Source organism: Suncus etruscus, chromosome 1 (genome assembly GCF_024139225.1).
Source record: "Suncus etruscus isolate mSunEtr1 chromosome 1, mSunEtr1.pri.cur, whole genome shotgun sequence".
NCBI lineage: Eukaryota > Metazoa > Chordata > Mammalia > Eulipotyphla > Soricidae > Suncus > Suncus etruscus.
The window spans coordinates 33,125,856-33,150,368 of NC_064848.1; the positions used below are offsets into that span (position 1 = coordinate 33,125,856).

Genomic DNA, 24,513 nt, shown 5'->3' on the forward strand with positions numbered 1-24,513 from the left:
TAGCAGTATTTTGAAAAATGGCAGCAGAGTAAAGAACCTTTAAGACAGCGAGGATTCCCACCTGCTGACCAGATGCCAGCCAAATTAATTGAAGTGTGCTAAATAATTAAAATGATAAAATAATGCAGTAAATGTGATGGAGCATTATAGGCTGTCTAGGTCAAGGCAGCACTTGATACATAAAATGAAAAGCAGCCTCGGATATTTTCCATTATCTTGTCTGCACATCATAATTATCACACTTGCCTTTTATGCATGAATGCTTTCATCTTTGGTTTCTATTGAAATCTTGATTGACTATGGCACCTACAAATATTTTATCTGAAAGACATTAGGCCTGCATCTAATAAAGCTAGGAGTTTGATTTTGCCCTTCAGCTGCTTTCTCATTTATGCAGGTTTTTTTTCAATATTATGCAGACATAAATATAATAAAAAATCTGAAGTGAATTGTTGCAGATTTTTCACTTGTAATGTTCGGCTATAATGCCATTGCATCTTTCTAATTTTAAGTTTGATACAATCAAATGGAAAATAAAAAGGAGAATAGAGGTATAATATTAAATCACAAATGACAGTGCCAAAGATTTTCAGTTTTTAGAATGTCTAAATCTCATCTCTTTTAGAAGCAAAAACAATCTTTACTGTTCTATTAGGTTAAACAAAATTCAGATTAAGTAAAATTGCAGATGGCCAATACTTGAAATACTATTTTTCATTCACTTCTTACTGTGACTAGAATATCAATCTTAAAAAAAAAAAATTCAGGGTATTTACCTTGCACAAGACTAGTCGAGGTAGCTTTACTAAAGAAGATTTCAGAGCAATGTTATTATATGATTAAATAATAAACAACAGTGAATAAAATGATACTTATAACTAGACATGTGTAAGAAATTTTCCATTTTCTTATATTGTTTACTATTTTATATACATGTCTATATTAAATTGTAAAAAAAATTCAAGGTTTTGATCCAACATTTGGTTATTGGGGAAAGAATTAGTGAAGTAGTATTGGATACAACTAATTTTGGAAGTGTTATGATCAATGGGAATATTTTTTGTTAGTAACTGTATGGTAGTAGAAAATGGAACCAGAGAGATAGCACAGTAGTAGGACATTTGCCTTGCATGCGGCTGACTCAGAATGGACCTGTGTTCGATTCCTGGCATCCTATATAAGTATATATGGTCCTCAAAACCTGCCAGGAACAATTTCTGAGCACAGAGCCAGGAGTAACCCGAGTACTGTCAGGTAAGGCCCAAAAAACCAAAAAAGAAAAGAAAATACATTGATTACTATAGACTAGACTTTCCAAACTAACTTTGCCTATTGCTTCCTTTTCAGAATAAGAAACCCCCCATACACTCATCGTTCCTTTTTTTTAACATCTTTTAACAAAGTCCTCACAAAGTTGTTGTTATTTTGTTTTATGGGTTATACCTAGTGGTGCCCAGGGGTCACTCCTGGCTCTGTGCTCAGGGTACCATAGTGGATGCTGCAGACTGAGCCCAGGTCTGCGTGTGCAAGGCAAAGGCCCTACTCATTACACTATCTCTCCAGCCCCTTCAATGGATTTTTTTTTTTTTTTTGGTGTTTGGGTCACACCTGGCAGCGCTCAGGGGTTACTCCTGGCTCTATGCTCAGAAATCATAACTGGCAGGCTCGGGGGACCATATGGGATGCCGGGATTCGAACCATGGTCCTTCTGCATGCAAGGCAAATGCTTTACCTACATGCTATCTCTCCAGCTCCTCAATGGATTCTTTTATTCACTTGTAATGAATGAATATGCTTTTAATTTTAACTTATTAAAATTAAAGTATTTAGCAAGAAGGAACCAAATAATTATTAGGAACAATAATTTATGTGACTTAATTTTTAGGGTGGGTTTTTTTTGGTGGGGGGTAATGTATATTTAATGCCTAGTAATCTTGATCCTGTGGATCAGAGACTGATGTGTAGAATTTTTTATTCTGGGTGGTATATGAAGATCTGTACATGAGGTACAAATGATTGGTGGACTCTGAGTTATTTAAAATTTGGCATCTAATACCTAGGTTTCCATCAAAAAAATCACTTGTGAGTAATGTTCCAAGATATTAGAGGGGCTAGAGTGCTAGCATAGCAGTAGGGTGTTTGCTTTGCAAGCGGATGACCCAAGATGGACCTTGGTTCGATCCCCAGTGTCCCATATGATTCCCTGAGCCAGGAAGGATTTCTGAGAGCATAGCCAGAAGTAACCCCCGAGCATCACTAGGTATGCCCCCCCCCCAAAAAAAAACCCAAAAACATTAAGAAGCACTACTATCAAGAGACCATAAGAGAAGCAATTAATAACAAGTCATTTTAATTTTACGAACAGATTGAAAATGGATCACACCTTTGTCTTAGAAGTGGGAATGTACGGGCCCGGAGAGATAGCACAGCGGCATTTGCCTTGCAAAGGTGGTTGGTTCGAATCCCGGTGTCCCATATGGTCCTCCGTGCCTGCCAGGAGCTATTTCAGAGCAGACAGCCAGGAGTAACCCCTGAGCACCGCCGGGTGTGGCCCAAAAACCAAAAAAAAAAAAAAAAAAAAAAAAAAAAAAAAAAAAAAAAAAAGAAAGAAAAAAAAAAAAGAAGTGAGAATGTACTTTTATCAGATCTTAGAATGATGAATGTATTATATTCTTTTTTTAAAATTTTTCTTTTTTTTGGTTTTTGGGTCACAATAGGCAGCGCTCAGGGGTTACTCCTGGCTCTACGCTCAGAAATCGCTTCTGACAGGCTCAGGGGACCATATGAGATGCTGGGACTTGAACCACCATCCTTCTGCATGCAAGGCAAATGCCTTACCTCCATGCAATCTCTCCGGCCCTAGATGAATGTATTATATTCATAATCAATTCATTTAGTCGATAGTCTGACGATATTAAAATATCTGGTTTTGAATATATAATAAAATAAATAATAATACATAATAAAATACCCCTACCTATAAATGATTCTAAGGGTTAATTCTTTTTGCTAGTAAGCTGGTTGAGAAATTTTATGTGTACATCAAATAAAGCATTTTTTTTAGAAGAAAGTCTTTCATACTTTATTTGGGGGTATGTTTTTTCTGTTTGGGTTCATGGCATCCTGAAGAAATCAATAGAAAATTCTTGTAATAGATTAATTGGGTACAGAACTAGCACAAGGGGAGATAGCTCAAGTGGTCCAGTGTCAGCTCTGACATGTGTCAGCTCTGAGTTTGCAAACTGACACTCCATGTCCCTTTTCCTCCCTGGCAACACCTCCAGATATGTCTCTCATTTTCCTTCTGACACTTGATACTGCTAGGACTGAGCAGCACTCAGTTACCCTCCTGAATACTCAACTTTCAGCCCTGTGCTACGAGCCTACCTAATGTTACGGGAAATGTTCCTGGGCTCCTTCTTCAGTTTTGCTTGATATGCAGCTTTTAAAAAGTATTTGGATAAATCTCAGCTATAGTGAAATAAAACTTTATTATTCAAAATAGATGAAATTGTGTTTCTCAGTTTCTTGTTCCTTGTTTACAAACTGGTCAATTTGAACTTTTATTTTTTGAATTTGAACTTTTTAACTTTATTATTAAAAGTAGTAATAAGTTTCCCAAATTAGTGTATGTATGCCTATAGAAAATTCAATTTGATTTTAAATTTTTTTTTTTTTTTTTTTTTGTGGTTTTTGGGTCACACCTGGCAGTGCTCAGGGGTTATTTCTGGCTCCAGGCTCAGAAATTGCTCCTGGCAGGCACAGAGGACCATATGGGGCGCCGGGATTCGAACCGATGACCTCCTGCATGAAAGGCAAACGCCTTACCTCCATGCTATCTCTCCGGCCCCTGATTTTAAAATTTATTTCCAAAATTGACTCTTTAGTGAGTTAATAGTATGTATAATGTTGGTCATGAAATTAGAATTAAAAATAATTTTTTAAACTAATAATTTTTTTGTTTTGTTTTGTTTTTTGGGCCACACCCGGCAGTGCTAAGACATTACTCCTGGATGTCTGCTCAGAAATAGCTCCTGGCAGGCACGGGGGATCATATGGGATGCCAGGATTTCAACCAACCATCTTAGGTTCTGGGTCAGCTGCTTGCAAGGCAAATGCCGCTGTGCCATTTCTCCGGCTCCTAAACTAATAATTTTTAGGGACCGGGGAGATAGCATGGAGGTAAGGCGTTTGCCTTGCATGGAGAAGGTCAGTGGTTCGAATCCCGGCATCCTATATGATCCCCTGAGCGTGCCAGGAGCGATTTCTGAGCGTAGAGCCAGGGGTAACTTACCCCTGAGCGCTGCTAGGTGTGACCCAAAAACCAAAAAAATAAAAAATTAATTTTTTTTTTTTTGGCTTTTGGGCCATACCCGTTGGTGCTCAGGGGTTACTCCTGGCTGTTTGCTCAGAAATAGCTCCTGGCAGGCACAGGGGATATGGGACATTGGGATTTGAACCAACCACCTTAGGTCCTGGATCGGCTGCTTGCAAGGCAAACGCCGCTGTGCTATCTCTCCGGGCCCAAAAAATTTAATATTTTTAATTTAATCACCATGAGATACAGTTACAAAGTTGTTCATGATTGAGTGTCAGTCAAACAGTGTTCGAATACCCTTTACCAGCGTACATTTCCTACCATCAATATCCCCAATTTCAATTTTTTTGATTTCCCTCACAGCTTGCAGATCATTCTCTCTCTCTCTCTCTCTCTCTCTCTCTCTCTCTCTCTCTCTCTCTCTCTCTCTCTCTCTCTCTCTCTCTCTCTCACATACACACACACACAAACACACACACACACACACACACATACACACACACATATTCCTATAGTATAGGAATTAAGACACTTGTCTTACATACAGCCAACCCTATTTAATCCTTTCACCCCATGGTCCCCCAAGCATTAGGGGGAGCTCACCTAAAGGCCCCTGAGTATCCTGGGGCCCTGGCAGTTCAAGACCTGAGCATCATTGTATTTTTGGCGTGCACAGAGAACTGTTGGCTTCCTGCCATGTGCAGAACTCTAGGCTGACAGCTATTTTATATAGAGTGCTTGGCTAACAATAGTATTTAGGAGAAACCTAAATCTGCTAAAGAAAATCACACTTAGGCTTACTAGTGTGGTGAGGAGTTGTCTCCAGTGTTCTCATTTCTGGCTGAATCCTTGCTCTGCCACAGGCTTTGACATTACTGTGGACTAGCCACATGACCTCAGTGAACTTTGGTCTGTTCAGTGAAAAGGGAAAGCTGGGCTCCCACCTCATAGGGCAGCACATATATATTTTTCTGGTTTTGATTTTTCTGTCAGTTCTTGTCCTCTTCTGAGTGAAGATATTGCAGCTACAGCAGGTTTGTGGTGATTCCATCTCCAGAAAATAAATGTTACAAAGGAGGCAATGAGAATTCCTTTCCTGACAGAGGCATAGAACCTTCTAGGCATAGAGCTTGCTAGGGCTCACATTTTGGTGCCCTCAATTCTGTTGAGGGCATGTCTGTTGATTTGTTGTAGAGAGGGGTGAACTAGCTGGAAGACGGAAACACATCCCCATTAATAAATGCTTGGACAAGGCAGCTCCTCTGATTTGAAAATGAATCCAGGCATTTCAGGTGAAGCCTTTAGAAGCCTTCACATTCTATTCAGCAGCTACACTGGTAAAAGGAATGTTTTCCTTGCACTCATTCAAAATCTGAGTCCCAGAATGCAGCCTCTTTGGCCAGGCCAAATCACAAGTCCTCCTCTGAACTCACTACAGTGGTCAGGGCTTAAATCTTACCATAGAGTGGTCACTGCTTTTTAATAATAATATTTAAGTTCTTACCTTTGTTTTCAACTTCCTTTTGTTGTAGTAGTTACAACGATAGGGCGGGGTTGTGTATACTTGGTTGTGGTATTTGCAATGCTTGCACATTTGATGGATGGTGCTCATGCTTTCTTGGTTGTGATGCATCTTGACCACACACCAGGGTTCCCTGACAGCAGTGCCACAGAGACTGACTTTGGCATGTGATGTGGGACAGTACAAGGGACTGAATTTTTGGTCTTAAGCCTGCAAATTAGGCTCTTAATCTCTGAACTGTCCCTGAGTCTAGGTTTCATGTCTTACTGGGAGCAGCCTTGAGACTGGCAGAATCAGAATAAAGGAATAAGTCAGGAACCAGAGATGAGAGATGGAAAAAGGTCTCTCTTACTCTCAAACACTCCCTCACCCCCCATGTCAGATATATTGCTTAGATGTCAACATAAACTCTGGCAATCAGGGCTAGAGTGTGCTGTACTGTGGGACCTGAGGTAAAACCGTATTTAAGGCTTATCTCTTATTTCTGTCTATAAGAGGGTGCCATAGGAATCCCAACTACAGGTATACGTAGGCATGTATAAAGGGCTACAGGTATATTTAGGTATACTTAGACATGTATAAAGGGGAAGAAGTATGTAGCTTCACTCATAGCAGTGGTTTATTTTTAGGCTCATCCTTCAGAATTTTCCTTTGAGCTTCTATGCATGCTATGCATATGCTATGCATATGCTATGCTACTATGTAGTTGGGAAAAGCTCCTTTTCTGGCTATCTTCTGCATTGGCTTGGTCCTCCCTTAGAGGCTGGGCCCCCATATTTCTGTTTCACAAAAGAAAACAGGAAGCTTGAATGTCAGTTACTGCAATTTTTTCTGACCCCACCTTATCCTCCGCAGCATCTAACTTGCTTTACATCTTCCCTGCTAGTTTTTTTTATATACATGGAGTCATGTTTGTGTGCCATTATGCATTTAGCTTTTATTATTTGACAGGTGACAGCACAAATATGTTTTTCATTTTTTTATTGTAGGCAATATCTTATTGCATGACTGCCACATTTTATTTATTCATTTATCTGAGTTTTTGAAAATTTTGTAGTTTCTATCTTTTCCCCTTGTTTTTTTTTGCTTTTGTCCTACACCTATCAGTGTGCAGGGTCTTTCCCTGGCTTGTTCTATGCTTGGGTGCCATTTCTTGTAATATACTTTGGTCGTTGTGCAGTGCTTGAAATCAAACCTGTGCTATCGGCATGCATTGCATGTACTCAGTCGACTGAGCTATTTCTCTAGGTCTTTCTATCTTTGACTATGACATAGTTTTGGTATAGTATTTTTGTGTGTTTGTGTGTGTGTGTGTGTATTTGTGTGTGTGTATTTGTGTATTATCTCATTGAATTTGCTAAAAGGATCCATTGAGGAGGAGGATGATCACTATGGAAAATAGTATAGGATTAATTTAAAATAAAAAATAGAATTACTGTATGGTCCAGTAAATTCATTTTTGGAAGTTATATCATTGTCTTGAAAATTATCTGATTCTCTATGTCATTTGTATTATATTAGTCATAGCATGGAAAGAAGCTAAGTGTCCATTTATGGATGACTGGATAAAGAAAATGTGTTATATATACAAATGTTTTTAATGTATAAATATATTATTTCGTCATGAGAATGAGAGATATTGTACTATTTGTGATATTATGGTTGAACCTTTAGGGCATTCTGCTAAGATAAATTAAAATTAGAGAAAAACATGCTATAAGATCTCCACTTACATATGGAGTACTCAAAAATAAAAACAAATTTAAACTCAGGAAACAAGGAGTAACAAGGAAACAAGGAGAACAAGGAGTAACAATTGAGCATCACTGGGTGTGACTTCTTCCTCACCCCAAAAAAATCATACTTGTATGTTAGAAATCTTGTATGTTGGGGCCGGAGAGATAGCATGGAGGTAAAGCGTTTGCCTTTCATGCAGAAGGTCATCGGTTCGAATCCCGGTGTCCCATTTGGTCCCCTGTGCCTGCTAGAAGCAATTTCTGAGCATGGAGCCAGGAGTAACCCCTGAGCACTGCCGGGTATGACTCAAAACACACACACACACACACACACACACACACACGAAATCTTGTGTTAGCATTCTTTTTTTTTTTTTTTTGGTTTTTGGGCCACACCCAGTAATGCTCAGGAGTTACTCCTGGCTATGCGCTCAGAAGTTGCTCCTGGCTTGGGGGACCATATGGGACACCGGGGGATCGAACCGTGGTCCGTCCAAGGCTAGTACAGGCAAGGCAGGCACCTTACCTTTAGCGCCACCGCCCGGCCCCGTGTTAGCATTCTTTAAGGAAGAATTGATCAAGATTTATATAAGATTTCACATTTGTTATTTTAGTTAAACCTTGTTTTCCAGGGCTAGATCAATAGTCCAATGGGTAGGGTGAACGTTCTTGTCCCATATGGTCTCCTGAATCCACCAGGAGTAATTCTTGACCACAGTGGAATGTGTCCCAAACCCCACTCCTCAAACAAACAAAACCCCCCTTATCTTTTACAGAAAAACATTACATTTTAATTGCTTTATTTAAGCACCATGGTTAAAAATTTGTTCATTGTTGGGTTTCAGTCATACAATGTACACCATCCTTCACCACCTATGACTGGTAACTATGACTTCTGGTCCCTGTCCCCCCCCACCCGCCCACTTACTACTGCCTTACTCTAGGACAGACAATTTGCCTCCCTCCCCCTTTTGATACTGTGATTTGCACTAATGATATTGGAGGGTTGCCCTGCCTGATAGTTTCTCTCCTTTTAGAGCCGAGTTCTTGTCCAGAGCAATCAATTCCATCTATCATTATTCTAGTAGAGCTTTCTCTACTAGCTACACTATTTGCTCTTTGTGGCAAGCTTTCTACCCTGGGCTGGACCTCCTAACCTTTGTTTCTGTTGTATTTGCATATTCTTACCATACTATCTCTTGCTTTTCTCACATTTAACAAATGAGTGATATTATTCTGTCTATCCCTCTCCCTCTGACTCATTTCACTCAGCATAATATTCTCTATGTCCATCCATGTATAGACAAATTTTATGACTCTGTTTTTCCTAATGGTTTTATAGTATTCCATTGTGTAGATGTACCACAGTTTATTTAGTCTGTTGTAGGGCACCTGGGGTATTTCCAGATTTTGTCTATTGTAAATAGTGCTACTCTGAACTTAGGAGTGCAGAGAGCATTTTTGTATTATGTTTTTGTGTTCCTGGGATATATCTTTAGGGGTAATATATTCAGATTTTAACAGAGTTGGAGTTGTTATCCCTAGCGCAGTCTAGTTTTTTGATTTGCTTATATGCTGCATAGGATTCTTTTCATAGGCTGGAGTGAGCTGGACTATGAACCATGTATTATCTATCTTCCAGATCTTTTCAGGTAAAATTCATTTTGAGACACATAGTTTGCTTGTAACTTGTCTTGTTTAAGAAGTTGTTTTCCTCTTAAGTGATGTAAAATGTAATTCTGATAACTTATTGTAAATATAAGTTCTTAATCAAAGTAAAGTTCTTAATATACTGCAAATTTATCTTTCTTCAGTGGTTTTCCAATTTAAATTAACTTATGACCAGTCACTACATTGTTCAAGTACTGATTACAAATCCATATCAAAAGATAATTAAATAAACTTCTCTTTCTTCATTGATTGTAGTTTAAAACTTAATTCATTTGGTGCTACACACAGTTACAGATTTGAATGATAGATCTTTGTGAATTATGTGATTTAAATGTTTCCAGCATTATATGTTTGCTGGCTGTTTTGCTGTGCTTTTACTCTGTGGTATAGAACTTGGATATCTTGTTTTTAGCTATGGCTAGTACTTTTTTTTTTTTAAACTTTACTGATTGATTGATTGATTGATTGATTGGTTGTTGGGCCACACACAGTTGTGCTCTAGGGCTGCTCCTGGCTCTGCACCCTGTCAGGCTGGGGGACCATATGAGATGCCAAGAATCTAACGGGGTCCCTCCCGTGTTGGCCGCATGCAATGCAAATGCCCTACGGCTGTGCTATCTCTCTGGCCCCTGGCTTGTACATTTTAATAAATAAGTTATTTAATTCAGTCACCATCAGATGTACAGTTACAAAGTTGTTCATGATTGAATTTCAGTCATACAATGTATAACACTTACTAGTGCAAATTTCCCACTATTAATGTCCTCCTTCTGACTTCTCTGCTACCTACTTTTGTGGCAGACCCCCCCCCCCCTCTCTCTCTCTCTCTCTCCCCCTCCCTCCCTCCCTCCCTCCCACTCTTCTTCCCTTTGTCCTTTTAAAGACTGGTTTGCAATATTGTTATTGAGGGGGTATCATGCATATCACTATCTTCTTTTAATACTCAGTTCTTTTTTTTGTTTTTGTTTTTGTTTTTGTTTTTGGTTTTTGGTTTTTGGGTCACACCCGGCGGTGCTCAGGGGTTACTCCTGGCTGTCTGCTCAGAAATAGCTCCTGGCTGGCACGGGGGACCATATGGGACACCGGGATTGGAACCAACCACCTTTGGTCCTGGATCGGCTGCTTGCAAGGCAAACGCTGCTGTGCTATCTCTCCAGGCCCAATACCCAGTTCTTATCCAGAGTTATTTCCAACTATCATTGTCACAGTGTGGCCAGCATGTGTGGCCAGTACTTTAGTATTGGCACTTTGATTTGATTTGCTAAAAGGCTGCATTGTTTCATAGATTTAATTGACATATTTTCTATTTCTGTATTATGAACATTAACCATAGCAGAGGGCAGCATCAAGTAGTACAGAGTAAAATTATTCCTTTTAGCCCCTAGCATTATAGAACATGATAACATTTTGCATGTTTTTATTAGTATGCACATTTTGCTGTTTGAAAGAATTTTAACTCAAAATCAGAGCCTCACACATGTCAGATTTGTGTTAACTGTTTTTGCTTCTCCATGCAACCCCTCTTTCTGGTTAAGCAGAACTTACAACTTTATGCAGCTAATTCCCTTCCCTCTCCTCCTTTTTCCTTCTCTCTTCCTCTCCCTCTCCTCCTTTTCTCACTCCCTTCCCTTTTCCTTCTCTTTTTCCCTCCTCTCCCTTTTCCCAATCAACCTCTGCTAGGTGTGTAGTGGAACCACATGGTGCTGGGTATTAAACCTGGTTTTCTATGTGCAAAACATTTACTACAGCTCTTCTAATATCTCTATAGCCCCACAGGTCATTTCTAATATTCTGATGACTCAGCTATTTTACTTGTTTCCTTCAAATTATTTGCTGCTTTATACATTTGCTGTAATCTCAAGGAAACCACCCATCCGCCCGCCCACCCGCCCATCCATCCATCCATCCATCCATCCATCCATCCATCCATCCATCCATCCATCCACCCACCCACCCACCCACCCTCCCACCCTCCCATCCATCCATCCATCCATCCATCCATCCATCCATCCATCCATCCATCCATCCATCCATCCATCCATCCATCCATCCATCCATCCTTCCTTCCTTCCTTCCAGAGCCATCCCCTGGTGCTGTTTGGGGACCATATGTATTACTGCAGTTGACTGTGTGGAAGGCAGGCAGTTTACCCAGGTGCCCTTTTTGTCCTCATTATTTACTTATTTAGGATACACTCAGTGGTCCTAGGTATTACACCTGTCTCTGAGTTCAGGGATCACTGTTGGCAGTGCTCAGGAGTACATATGTGTCCTGAGGATCAAACTGAGTTGGCAACATGCAAACCAAACATCTTAACTGCTTTACTAGCTCTCCTGGCCTATTACTTATTTTAACATATTCTTCTGAAGCATTTTTGTGAACTTAAAAAGTGATTCCTGGGGCCAGAGTGATGGCGCAAGTGGTGAGGCATCTGCCTTGCATGCACTAGCCTGGGACAGACCATGGTTCGTTCCCCGGCATCCATATGGTCCCTCCAAGCCAGGAGCGATTTCTGAGCACATAGCCAGGTGTAACCCCGAGCATCATCGGGTGTAGCCAAAAAACCAAAAACCAAACCAAAACAAAAAATAGTTCCTGATTACTTCAATGCATACTGGTAATCATTAATAAAGCTGCCCACTACTTCGAGTTACTCATGTGCTGTGAGTCACACAGCTAAGTAGCATTTCTGGATATTTAACTTCATCTTGTTTGTGAAGGGGTTAAACTGATTTTTACTTAACAAATATGCCTGCACTACTACCCAGGGGTATTTTTCTTCTGGGCACTCTGTTTTTCTTAGTTTTTCCTGTGTTTTTTCCTTGCTCACTTCCTGCAACCTGGCTGCTCTCTGCCATGAGCTGGGAAGGTACAGGGCATCAAACATAATAAGTATTTTCCAGGACGATAACAGAGTTCATAAGAATCTTCCACAATCAGCACTACAGGATGAAATCTCTGAGGAGTCAAAAAAGCAATGTTTTTCTGTGTAATGGACTTGTTTCCTCCCCTGAAAACAGCTGGGCATTCTTTACCTTAAGGGATTGGAGTGATCAAACTGCTGGTAGGGAAGTAGCCTTGCATGTAGCCCACCTGGGTTCAACCCCTAGTATCTTATTATGCTCCCCTGAGATCTACCAGGAGTAAGTCTTGAATCCAGAGCCAGTAGTAACTCTAGAGAACTGTCGGATGTGGCTCAAAACCCAAACAAGCCCCCAAATATTTTAAATGACCTTCTCATTCCTCTGCTGATGGTGTGCTTAGCAGGGATCTGCATGCACACTTTTGTTGTGATGCTTCTTGCATATTTACTTTGGAGCTCACCAGTAGCCCTTTTGCTGACTGTGGTGCAACCAGGAATTGTTTTCGGCACTGGAGATCAGTCAGCAGTTCACAGTTTTGTGCTTGTGCATGTGGTGGCACTGGGGATAAGATGTCTTTCGTTTGGAGAGAACGACCTCAGTCATTAATGCCATCTCCTAGCCCCGAATTGCTATCCTGAACTAAAGACTTGTCACATGCTCAGCTCTCTGATTTGAAGATCTCAAAGCTCTGCATTTTTCAGGCTGGGATCCCAGCAGGTTTCTAAGCACTTAACTGGGAAGTTAACTGACTGGGAAGTTGATTTGGCAGTTCAGTAGGACTTAGTTGTTGAAAATTCATCGGCATGTGGTGCCAGGGAGAAACTTTCTTGAAACAAAGAAGGGAGGGGAACTGCTTGCTTTATGCCTACTGCAGACCAGGCATTGAGAAATGTGCTGCTTCTAGAATGATTACCTCTTGGAATCTGAAATGAGAAGTTTCCTTGACCAAAAATGTATATATCTCTTTTAATGTTCCTTAATAATTGGTCATATATTAGCTATTAGGCAGATTGAATTAAAATGTCTTGCAAACTGAAATATAAAAAGTTTAGTAATTTCATAGGTTCTAAAACCAGTTTTTTGTAGATCATTTTGTAGAAAAGGGCAACTGCCCTTAAATTGAAAAGTTTTCTTCCTAACTTTTAGCACCGGGGAGTTTTGTTTGTGTAATTATGTGTATGTCCTTAAAGCTAATGAGCATATTAGAATAGAGTTTTTAAAGAAACTCGAGTTTTCCTTAACTGCTACATCACTGCTTCTCAATTTTGTTTCCTACCAGGTTTTTTCCCTACCAGTTCTCAAGGGTGTGATGCATTTCTTCGCCACAAGATGACGCTGATATCTCCTTTAGTATTAAAGAAATACGGTATTCCCTTTGACAAGGTACATTAACACGAGTCTTAGCAAATTAATTTTGTATGTGCAATGTCACTAGCTTCTGCTAACCTATCCTTTACTTCCAGTATTTTTAGGGTATGGGGTGAAAATTGGGTTTATATGTAATTATAGAACAATTGCTTGGATATTAATATTGAGTTACTTTTATTTCAGAATGTTTACTGTAAATATTATGGTATAATATAACAATTGTGAATACTTATAATAATACCAAAAATGAAATATTGCTCATTTGATAAAATTTCATGCTTTAACATTGAAGTGTTTTTGTTTACTTTTTGTTTTTACTTTTGGTCCCACCGGGTGGTGCTCAGGGATTACCCCTGCCTCTGCACTCAGGAATCATTTTTGGCAGTGCTCAGGGGACCATTTAGTATGCCAGGGATCAAACCCGAGTTGGCCTTGTGCAAGGCAAGAACCCTGCCTGCTGTACCATTACTTCAGCCCTACATTGAAGTCCTATGTTAGCGATGTCATTTATATATATGTATATATGGTTAAAAAACAGAGGGTGGAGAGCTAGCATGGAGGTAGGGCATTTGCCTTGCATGTAGAAGGACCGTGATTTGAATCCCAGCATCCCATATGGTCCCCCGAGCCTGCCAGGAGCAATTTCTGAGCGTGGAGCAGGAATAACCCTTGAGCACTGCTGGGTGTGATCCCCCAAAAAATTTTAGAATAAAAAAATAAACAACAAATAAGAACAATATTATTAGCAGTTTGGTTACTTAGAATCAATGACTATTATACCAGTATGATACTTCAAAATATTCAAAAATTGAGATTTTATTGTGGATGAAAAAAATGCCTGATGATTTAATAATCAGATTTCTTTGTACTTTTTCTGACCACTAAATTCTCTAAGACTTAATACATAGCTCCATTTTCTTTACAGTTATGTATAATTTTTAGGTTGAAATTATTATGAAGAATGAACATTTTTATGAGAAGAAATCAAAATGAAATAAAGCATTTGACCAGATAAATAAAAGCTCTCTGTTGGAGAAGAATTAAGTATTTATCTGCTTACAGAAACATAAAATAATCGATCCAGTCTTTTCATTTTTATTTGATTTCCTCTCCATAATCCTTACTGTTATCCACCACAGAAATTGTTCACTTGTGACTAAATGTTTACTTCTTATCTCATCACTAAAGAGTTTTACCTCCTTCCCTTAACTTTGTTCTAAGAAGAATTTTTCTTAGGACTAAAGAATCTTGCTTCAACCTGAGGTGGTGTCCCAGCTTGCTCACTGCTTAGGCGGTGGCCCTGCATGATAGACATATATTATCACTGATTCACTCTTGTGCTTTTATTTGTACCACAAGTAGGAGTTTGAGTTGTGCATTGTTGGGGACACCAGTCAGGTGTGGTGTGGAGAGGAATTAATGTTGGATTGTAGGCAGCACCTTTGTTGGCATACCACATAGAGATTTATCTTCTATTCCTACTCCTGATATTTTCAGTTTCACATCTCAGTGAGCATTTCTTTGAGGGTCAAAAATTTGATTAGACACTTTTGAAGGAAAGGGGCCGACCACACCCAACCAATAATGGTCAGGTGTTACTCCTAGCTCTGCTCTCCGGAATCACTCTTCAGGAGCTTGGGAAACCATATGGGATGCCAGGGATTGAACCTTGGGTGATCCTAGGAAAGACAAGCATCTTAACTAATGTACTAGCCTTTTATTTATTTATTTTTTTTATTTAGGCCACACCTTGTGGTGCTCAGGGGTTATGCCTGGCTCTGTGTTCAGAAGTCACTTTTGGTGAGTCAGGGGACCATGTAGGATGCTAGGGATTGAATCCAGACTGACTGTGTTTAAGGCAAATGTTCTACACATTTTACTATCACTCCAGCCTTGAATAGACAGTTTCTTTTTTTATTGTTTTTGATTTTTGGGCTATACTTGGCAGCTTTCGGGTTATTCCTGGCTCTGTGCTCAAAAATCACTCCTGGTATGCCCAGGGGACCAAATGGAATGCTGGGAATTGAACCTTGGTCCACCCCAGGTTGGCTGTGTGCAAGGCAAATGCCCTACTGCTGTGCTTATAACTCTAACCCTGAATAAACACTTTTTATTTTATTTTATTTTATTTATTTTGGTTTTTGGGCCACACCCGGCGCTGCTTGGGTTACTCCTGGCTGTCTGCTCAGAAATAGCTCCTGGCAGGCACGGGTCATATGGGACACCGGGATTCGAACCAACCACCTTAGGTCCTGGATTGGCTGCTTGCAAGGCAAACACCACTATGCTATCTCTCCAGGCCCAAACACTTTTTATTGAACATTAGTAGGCAGAGGAGAAATGTGGGCACATTACTTAGACACAGGAATTGACTCAGTTGCTCTTTAGATAGGGGTATGGGAATATGCCTGACAGAGAGTTGGTATATTTTCCCAAAGGAGGACTTGTTGTCCTTTAGATCTTGCTGACCTTTCATTTCTTTGGGGGACTATAACTTTCAAGTTTTCAGTTTCAAAGCTGTCTTGTTTCATCAGAATCTCATCTGGTTCTGCTAGGCTCGAAGATTTTGTGACTTCTGTTGTAGGTGGCAGGTTAATTCAACATTCTCCATCCCTCTCTTTCCAACTCCTTGTTTCTCTTTGCCCTCCTTCCCTCAATCTTTTTTCTCTTCAACACACACACACACACACACACACACACACACACACACACACACACACACACACACACACACACACACACACACACACACACACACACCCTCTAGAACTGTTCAGAATTTACTTTTGGCTCAGAACTTGATTGGGAGGCATTACACGCTCTCTCTCTCTCTCTCTCTCTCTCTCTCTCTCTCTCTCTCTCTCTCTCTCTCTCTCTCTCTCTCTTCAGAATTTACTTTTGGCTCAGAACTTGATTGGGAGGCATTCCTGATGATGCTGAGTGGGTTGGGGGAGTGGACACGTAGTGCCTAGAAGAATCAAATCAAGAGCTCTTAGCAAGCACAGTATGCCTTTAAGTCTTTTTAGCTATCTCTCCAGTCCTAATACAACTATTCAGGCACTCATTTGACAGAGCAATACCCTTTTCCCTTTCTTTCGATGTATTTTTATGCTTGTATGTATGAAAAAGTATATTTAGTCACTAATGTCTGCTTTTTAATTGCATGTGCATGATACAAAGTTGTGATCATTATTTAGTCCTCTTATGAAATGAATTTGTTTTAGTCCCTGTATTTTTCTATCAGTTTATTAACATGGAGGCAGGAAGTTTTTTCTTTTATCTTGCTGAAATGGGACTGAATTATTTCTAGAAACTATACAGAAGCTTAAAACTCAGAGTTTACTGGGCCTGGAGAGATAGCACAGCGGCGTTTGCCTTGCAAGCAGCCGATCCAGGACCAAAGGTGGTTGGTTCGAATCCCGGTGTCCCATATGGTCCCCCGTGCCTGCCAGGAGCTATTTCTGAGCAGACAGCCAGGAGTAACCCCTGAGCACCGCTGGGTGTGACCCCCCAAAAAAACTAAAACAAAACAAAACAAAGAAACAAAAACCTCAGAGTTTACTTAGTAGGAACAAAGTGTTCTTTCTTATTGTAAGAAGACAAGATTTTCTAGTGGGAAATTGAAGGTAAGTTTCTGCTCAACAGGGAAGGTAGTTTCCTTATCTCAGGGGCACTGCCCTATCCCCACTGGCACCTTTATAGGGCCAGAAGTGGTTAAGTTTTATTTATCACATAGTTTCTAAACAAATCTTGAATTTATTAGTTAGCAAGGAAAAATATCAGGTGGTGTGTCTTGCTTCTCAGAAGGATGGAACAAGAACTATGTGGAATGCTGATAAGTCCTTCTTGGTCTGCCAGGTGACAGCTGAGTGCTGCTTGGCTTGTGGCAATAGAACATTGATAGGGTGGCTGTGGGAAGATTAGTCGGATTTCAGAAATTTTTTTTTTTTTTTTTTTGGTTTTTGGGCCACACCCGGTGGTGCTCAGGGGTTACTCCTGGCTGTCTGCTCAGAAATAGCTCCTGGCAGGCACGGGGGACCATATGGGACACCGGGATTCGAACCAACCACCTTTGGTCCTGGACCGGCTGCTTGCAAGGCAAACACCGCTGTGCTATCTCTCCGGGCCCAGGATTTCAGAATTTTTTTTTTTTTTTTTTTTTTTTTGGTTTTTGGGCCACACCCGGTGACGCTCAGGGGTTACTCCTGGCTATGTGCTCAGAAGTTGCTCCTGGTGTGGGGGACCATATGGGACACTGGGGGATCGAACTGCGGTCCGTCCTAGGCTAGCGCAGGTAAGGCAGGCACCTTACCTTTAGCGCCACCGCCCGGCCCGGATTTCAGAATTTTTAAAGAAGAAAATATACCTACACACAACACTTTAGCAGCCCAAATTGCAGTGGCTGTATACAGTGCCTGTATTTATATATTATGTTTTATATAATACGTTTGTGCATGCACACATGTTTGCATAGTAATTTATCAGCACTTTAGGATTGACTGAAATGTACATTGGGGGCTAGATGAATTTTTGGATAATAAATTGATTAATCCATAAAGAAATTAATAAAAACTGAAAGTTTGACTTATCTGTAGCTCAGTCTGTTTTATGAGTTTTGGTTGGTACATGACAGAGATGGTAATCTGCTTACCAGATTACCATCAAGGTAATCTCAGCCTTGAATGTGACCTGCACCATTTTGATCCCTGGCATCACATAAGGTGTGCTAAACACTGCCAGATCTGATTCCTGAGAGAGGAAGGCAGGAGTAAATCCTGAATACCTTCTGGATATGACCCCAGAATCAAAATCAAACAAATAAAACACTCATCTAATACAGAAAATAGAAATAGAATGTATGCATTTTACATATTTGCTTTTAGTCTCTGACAGATTTATCTATTATTTTAATGAAAAGTGTTTATACACATGCATATGTGTGTGTGTGTGTGTGATTGTAGTCTTTCAAATACTGTTCTTTCAACCATGTTTTTCCTTGTTTTTGTGTCACACCCAAAAGTGCTCAGGGATTACTTCTCAGAAATTACAGCTGGCAGGTTTGGGGGCCTATATGGGATGCTGGGGATTAGATCCAGGTCATACACGTGCAAGACAAATGCCCTCCTGCTGTGCTATCATTTCAGCCCCTTTTAAACACTTTTTATTAGAACGTGTGATTTACAAAGTTGTTAATAGTACATTTGATTCAGGCATACAATGTTTAACACCAATTCCTTCAGTATTCTCAGTTTCACTCTTACCCTCTAGCCTGCTCTCTTGACAGGAACATAACAAATATATTTCATATTGCTTACTACAGCAAGTCAAATGATGTTTACTGAATTTTTATTTGTTTGTTTTTGGGCCACATCTAACTATGCACATTGGTCATATCTGATTTTATTCCTAGGGATCACACTTGAGGGGTGATCAGGGAACCATGTAGAATGTTGAGGATAGAACTGGGGTCTCTTATGTGCAAGGCAAGCACCTTACCTGTGTACTTTCTTTCTGTACTAACTCAAATAATGTTATTAAATGGGATGTTTTTGTTAGTGTTTTCTAAGTATTATGAAAAGGTAATTAAGTGGACTCTAGTTTTGTGGATTCAAAATAAACCTACTCATTAAGCATTATCTGGATCTAATCTCATAAATGTCAGTCTTATGACCTTATGTGAGTTGTGAATTTTTGAAATATGAAACATGCACATTGATATGTTAATCAAAACATTAATTGCTAATATATTATTATTATATAATATAATTTTATATATAATATAATATAATAATATATTATTATATATTAATTGCTAATATATAATCTAGTCAATAATTAATTGACTAGATTCATTGAGGATTTAATCAGTGAGTTACATGGTGAGAAAGTAAAATTCCTTGTTTAGTAAATTTTTAAGAGCTTTGAAGGGTTTAAGCATCTGAGGGATTTCTTTTATACTAGTATAGTTGTGAAGCATTGCATGTTTTTCTCAATTTTTAAGAGGAAATATATTGTAATTGTATTTACAATTGGAAGTCATGTAATTGGAAAATATTATGTTTTCTACCCTGAAGATCACCCAGGAGGCTGGAGAATTTATGATCACTTTCCCATATGGCTACCATGCTGGTTTTAATCATGGTTTCAACTGTGCAGAATCTACAAATTTTGCTACTGTAAGATGGATTGACTATGGAAAAGTTGCTAAATTGGTAAGTTATGCCTCGCAAATAAAGCCTAACTTAAATGTGTGTTCTGGTTATTGTAGTAGAAAAGCTAAGATCACATTTGTATTTATTTTTCTTATTGACCTGTGCCTCTCATCATGATAGTTTATTTCAGACTAGATATATTTATTTTGCATAGTTGATTTCACCACTTGAAGCTATACTTTTCTGTCATCTGTTTTGAGATTAAAGTGGAAACATTTTATATTGAAAATTAATTCTGCTTTCTTTCTTAAGGCTGCCAATTTTCCTTTTGCAAAATTCTTGATTGTAACTCACTATGAATTTGTTATATTTTCAACCCATGACTTAGAAACATGGCTATTTATAGAAAAAAGTGACAAGTAAAATTGTGACCACAAGCAGTTGAGGGGATGAATGAAAAGAAACATTTGAAACATTCCTTAACGAAGAAATGAGTTTCTTAAAAATAAAACTTACAGAACGTTTAATGAGAAATACATATCCGCATTAAATTTGGCTTAACATTTTATATTTCATGTACAATATAAATCTAATTTAGGTTGTTGATGGTGTGTTTTCATTTACAAATAGCAAACTTTGATAAATCCTCTCTCCCTGAATGAAATCGAAGACAGAAGGTGTGATAGTAGCTTCTGTTAAGTTGCATATTTTTCTGTGACTTGTTTTGTTTTTCGGTTTGGACTTTTCTGAGCACACCTGAGGTGCTCAGAGCTTATTTCCAGCTCTGTGTGCTCATTGATCACTCCTGTGGGGGTCAGAGACCATATGGAACTCTGGGGATTGAATCTGGGTTGTCTGTGCACAAGGACAGCGCGCCACCAGTGTACTATTGCTCCAGCCCCTCCTATGACTTTTGAGGCAAAGGTTCATCCTGGATGAGTGCAGCTTCTTTAGATGCCATGTGATTTACAGAATCTGTAAAGTGGGCATAGATTTACCAGAAAATGGTAAAATACACCTAAGACACTGCTTGGCCCATTTTCTGTTGATTGTAATTGCTTGAAGAGCCTTGGGTGAGGTTGAATGGAAGTATATTCAGGGAAGACAACTCTAGGTTTAATTTAGGGTGTACTTTGAAAAAAAAATCACATAATATGTATTAAAATTGAGCTCTTTGGAAACATTGGAATCATTTGAATGAATTCTTGACATAAAAGAAAACACCTGCTATTAGAGCACATTTTCTACTCTGAGCAATTTCTATTTATGAGCGGTCATTTAGAAAGGAACAGAATCAAACAAGTTTTTTCCATTATTCATCTTGTGTTATTACAATTAACTAATAAAAATAGAAAGTCAAATGTGTACCTTGGCTACTATTATGTGCCTTTATAGACATGTTAGCATGTCAACAAAATATTACGTGTTGCTTGTTGGCTATAGGTTTCTAATCTACTTCATCAGTTCTTGGCTAAAATACCTTCTTTCAAGGTTAAAAATTTCTGGTAAAGTAACAGTTGTTTGGGGGGCCGGGAAGGTGGCACTAGAGGTAAGGTGTCTGCCTTGCAAGCACTACGGACTGAGGTTCGATCCCCCGGCGTCCCATTTGGTCCCCCCAAGCCAGGGGCGATTTCTGAGCACATAGCCAGGAGTAACCCCTGAGTGTCATCAAACGGGTGTGGCCCAAAAACCAAAACCAAAACCAAAAAAGTAACAGTTGTTTGGAGATGTGTGTTGAAATTTTCATGTGGATGTAGAAGGGGAGTGGAGTGAGGGCTGGCTTGAGATCCACTGCAGAACCTAGATTAATGGAAATGATAAAAAGCAGGACACTGTGATTGAGGAGGAAGGGATTGGAGTGAAACTCTTCTGGCATGCCACTGATTTTTAGGAAAACTATTGTCTCTTTTATCTTATATAGATCCCATGTAAATATCAACCAAAACTATCTGGTTCATATCATACATTTAATCAATTTATGACTGTCATAGTTTTCTTTTCGTTTTGTTTTATTTTAAATTATTGCCGCCAGCTTTATTAAACTCTTGTTCCTGGATAAACATTCTCTTACTTGTTTCTGAACAGTAGGTTGCTTCAAACACACATTGGTGTTTAAATTGTTGTCTGTGGGGATGACAGTAAAAAAAACAAAACTTGGAGTTGTAAAGCTGCTGTGTAGTCCAGGAATTCTAAGCATTATTGCTGATACTCTGGCTTTTGTAGGGTTTGGTTCTGGCTACCAGGGCTTCTAGAAGTACAAGAAGGTTGTAGAGGAGTGTATCTGTCATTACTCTAAAAAAGTTCTGGTGATGTCCGGCTGAAATACCTGCATATTCTCGAGTTGAGCCATATTGGTGTCTCTGAAGAGAGACTTATTTCTTTTTTTTTTTTTTTTTTTTTTTTTTTTTTGGTTTTTGGGCCACACCCGGCGGTGCTCAGGAGTCACTCCTGGCTGTCTGCTCAGAAACAGCTCCTGGCAGGCACGGGGGACCATATGGGACACCAGGATTCGAACCAACCACCTTAGGTCCTGGATCGACTGCTTCCAAGGCAAACACCACTGTGCTATCTCTCCGGGCCCAGAGAGACTTATTTCTGTGTATAAAATGGTCAATGGTCTATGATATAGCAAGTTGGGCCATGTATATATGAAACTCTGGTATTAACAGTATTGTAAATCAGTTTCAAAATTTAAAAGAAAAAAATTAAATCATTTTTATTATAAATTTTTATTATACTGGGTTTATGACTTCAAATACATTCTTCTTTTCCTATAGATAATATACAAACACTGAGAACCCATATTATTCATTGGTTCCATATTTGAACAAGTTAACATAAACTTGAAATCTCAAAGTTTTAGTACTGAATGTACTTTAGTGGTTGCTCATGAGCATGCTTAGAGCATTGAAAATTTTTGTGGCCCTAATCCCTTTTTAGCTAAAAGTAAGAAATGATGTTATGTTTTTTATTATAGCTTTATGTCGTAAACAATCTAGTGTTAAGTGCTTCATGATTTGCATTTTTCATAGCCTGCACTTTTATCTTAATTGTCCTCCTGATTTATTTATTTGGTTATCACATAGAAATTAAAAATTTCAGCTTTACACTCTTCATGAATACAGTCCTCATCACTCCAACTACAGAATTTCCAATGCCATCCTACCACCAGATACGTTTATTCAGTTTTTCTATCCAATTCCCTTTATGGTAATTGCATTTTCTTTACTGAGTATAGGAAGTTATCGACTATTTTTTTCTTACAGTAATATTTTGATTTCCTCTTATACCCATTGATTGTTTTGTAGTGATTTGCTGATTTTTTTTTTTTTTTTTTTTTTTTTTTTTGGTTTTTTGGGCCACACCCGTTTGACGCTCAGGGGTTACTCCTGGCTATGTGCTCAGAAATCGCCCCTGGCTTGGGGGGACCATATGGGACGCCGTGGGATCGAACCGCGGTCCTTCCTTGGCTAGCACTTGCAAGGCAGACACCTTACCTCCAGCGCCACCTACCCGGCCCCGATTTGCTGATTTTTAAAGTGCTTGAGTTTGTTCCCCACACCGTTTGTGATTATTTTCTATTTTAAATGCATCATGGTCTGAAAAAATATTTGATACTATTTCTATCCTTTTATTTAAAGATGTACTGTTTTGTGACCAAGCTGTTGGGATGTCTTGGACAATATCTCATGTGAACTGGAGAAGAATATGTATTAGACATCCGAGGGATAAAAAGCTATGTATATCTGCTAGCCCCATTTGTTTCTTTAAAATCTGTATTTCTTTTTTTCATTATAAAATATTTATTTAGCATTATAATTACAAGCATGATTGTAGTTTGATCCAGTCATAAAAAGAACACCTTCGTTCATCAGTGCAGCATTCCTACCACTGATGCCCCTGTTCGCCATCCCCCACTCCTGCCTGTATTTGAGACAGGCATTCTACTTCTCTCATTCATTAACTTTTTCATTCTAGTTGTTAGTGTAGTTATTTCCATAACAGCATTCACCACTCTTTGTGGTGAGCTACATATTGTGGGCAGGTCCTGACGGCCCTTCACTCTATTGTTTCTGGGATTATTACAATAATGCCTTTATTTTTCTTTTAAAACCCATAGATGAGTGAGACTATTCTGTGTCTATCTCTCTCCCTCTGACTTATTTCACTCAGCATAATAGATTCCACGTACATCCAAGTGTAGGAAAATTTCATGATTTTACCTCTCCTGACAGTTGCATTATATTCCATTGTGTATATGTGCCACAGTTTCTATAGCCATTCATTTGTTGAAGGGCATCATGGTTGTTTCTAGAGTCTGGCTATTGTAAACAGCACTGCAATAAATATAGGTGTGAGGAAGGAATTTTTGAATTGTATTTTTGTTCCAAGGGTATAGTCCTAAGCGTGATATAGCTGGATCATATTGGAGCTCAATTTCCATTTTTTTGAGGAATCTCCATATTGTAAAATGAGTATTTCTTATAGTTTTGTTCTAGTTGATATGCCCAGATATGATAAAGCAGTGTTAAAGTATGACTACCATGTATTGCTATTGATATCACCCTTCAGGTCTACTAGTAGTTGTTGTAACTATTTTGATGTTTTTTTATTCGGTGCTAATAGTTTAGCATTGTGAGTTCTCCTGATGTATACAGACCCAAATCACCTTCATCTCCTAAAAAATTTGTAACTTGAAGTCTGTTATCTGATATAATAGTGGCCATCCTAGCAGTTATAATAGAATTACTTGTTTTAAAAATTGTTTCTCAGTCCCTGACTTTGAGCTTGTGTTTGCCCTGGCTTTGCGAATAATGTCTTTTTTAGGCAGCAGAAAGTTGGATTCAGTGTTTTAGCCAATTTTGCCATGAAGAGAGTTTAT

General features: G+C 39.0%; 1 protein-coding gene across 1 annotated transcript in view; it reads left to right on the forward strand.

Annotated features, from left to right (window-relative positions):
- Positions 1 to 24,513, forward strand: part of KDM4C (lysine demethylase 4C) — a 392,436-nt gene that overhangs the window by 59,526 nt on the left and 308,397 nt on the right. Inside the window, exons 6-7 of the mRNA XM_049770299.1 lie at positions 13,391 to 13,494; positions 19,554 to 19,691. Coding sequence (XP_049626256.1) covers positions 13,391 to 13,494; positions 19,554 to 19,691 — 242 coding nt within the window. The remainder of the gene's footprint in view (positions 1 to 13,390; positions 13,495 to 19,553; positions 19,692 to 24,513) is intronic.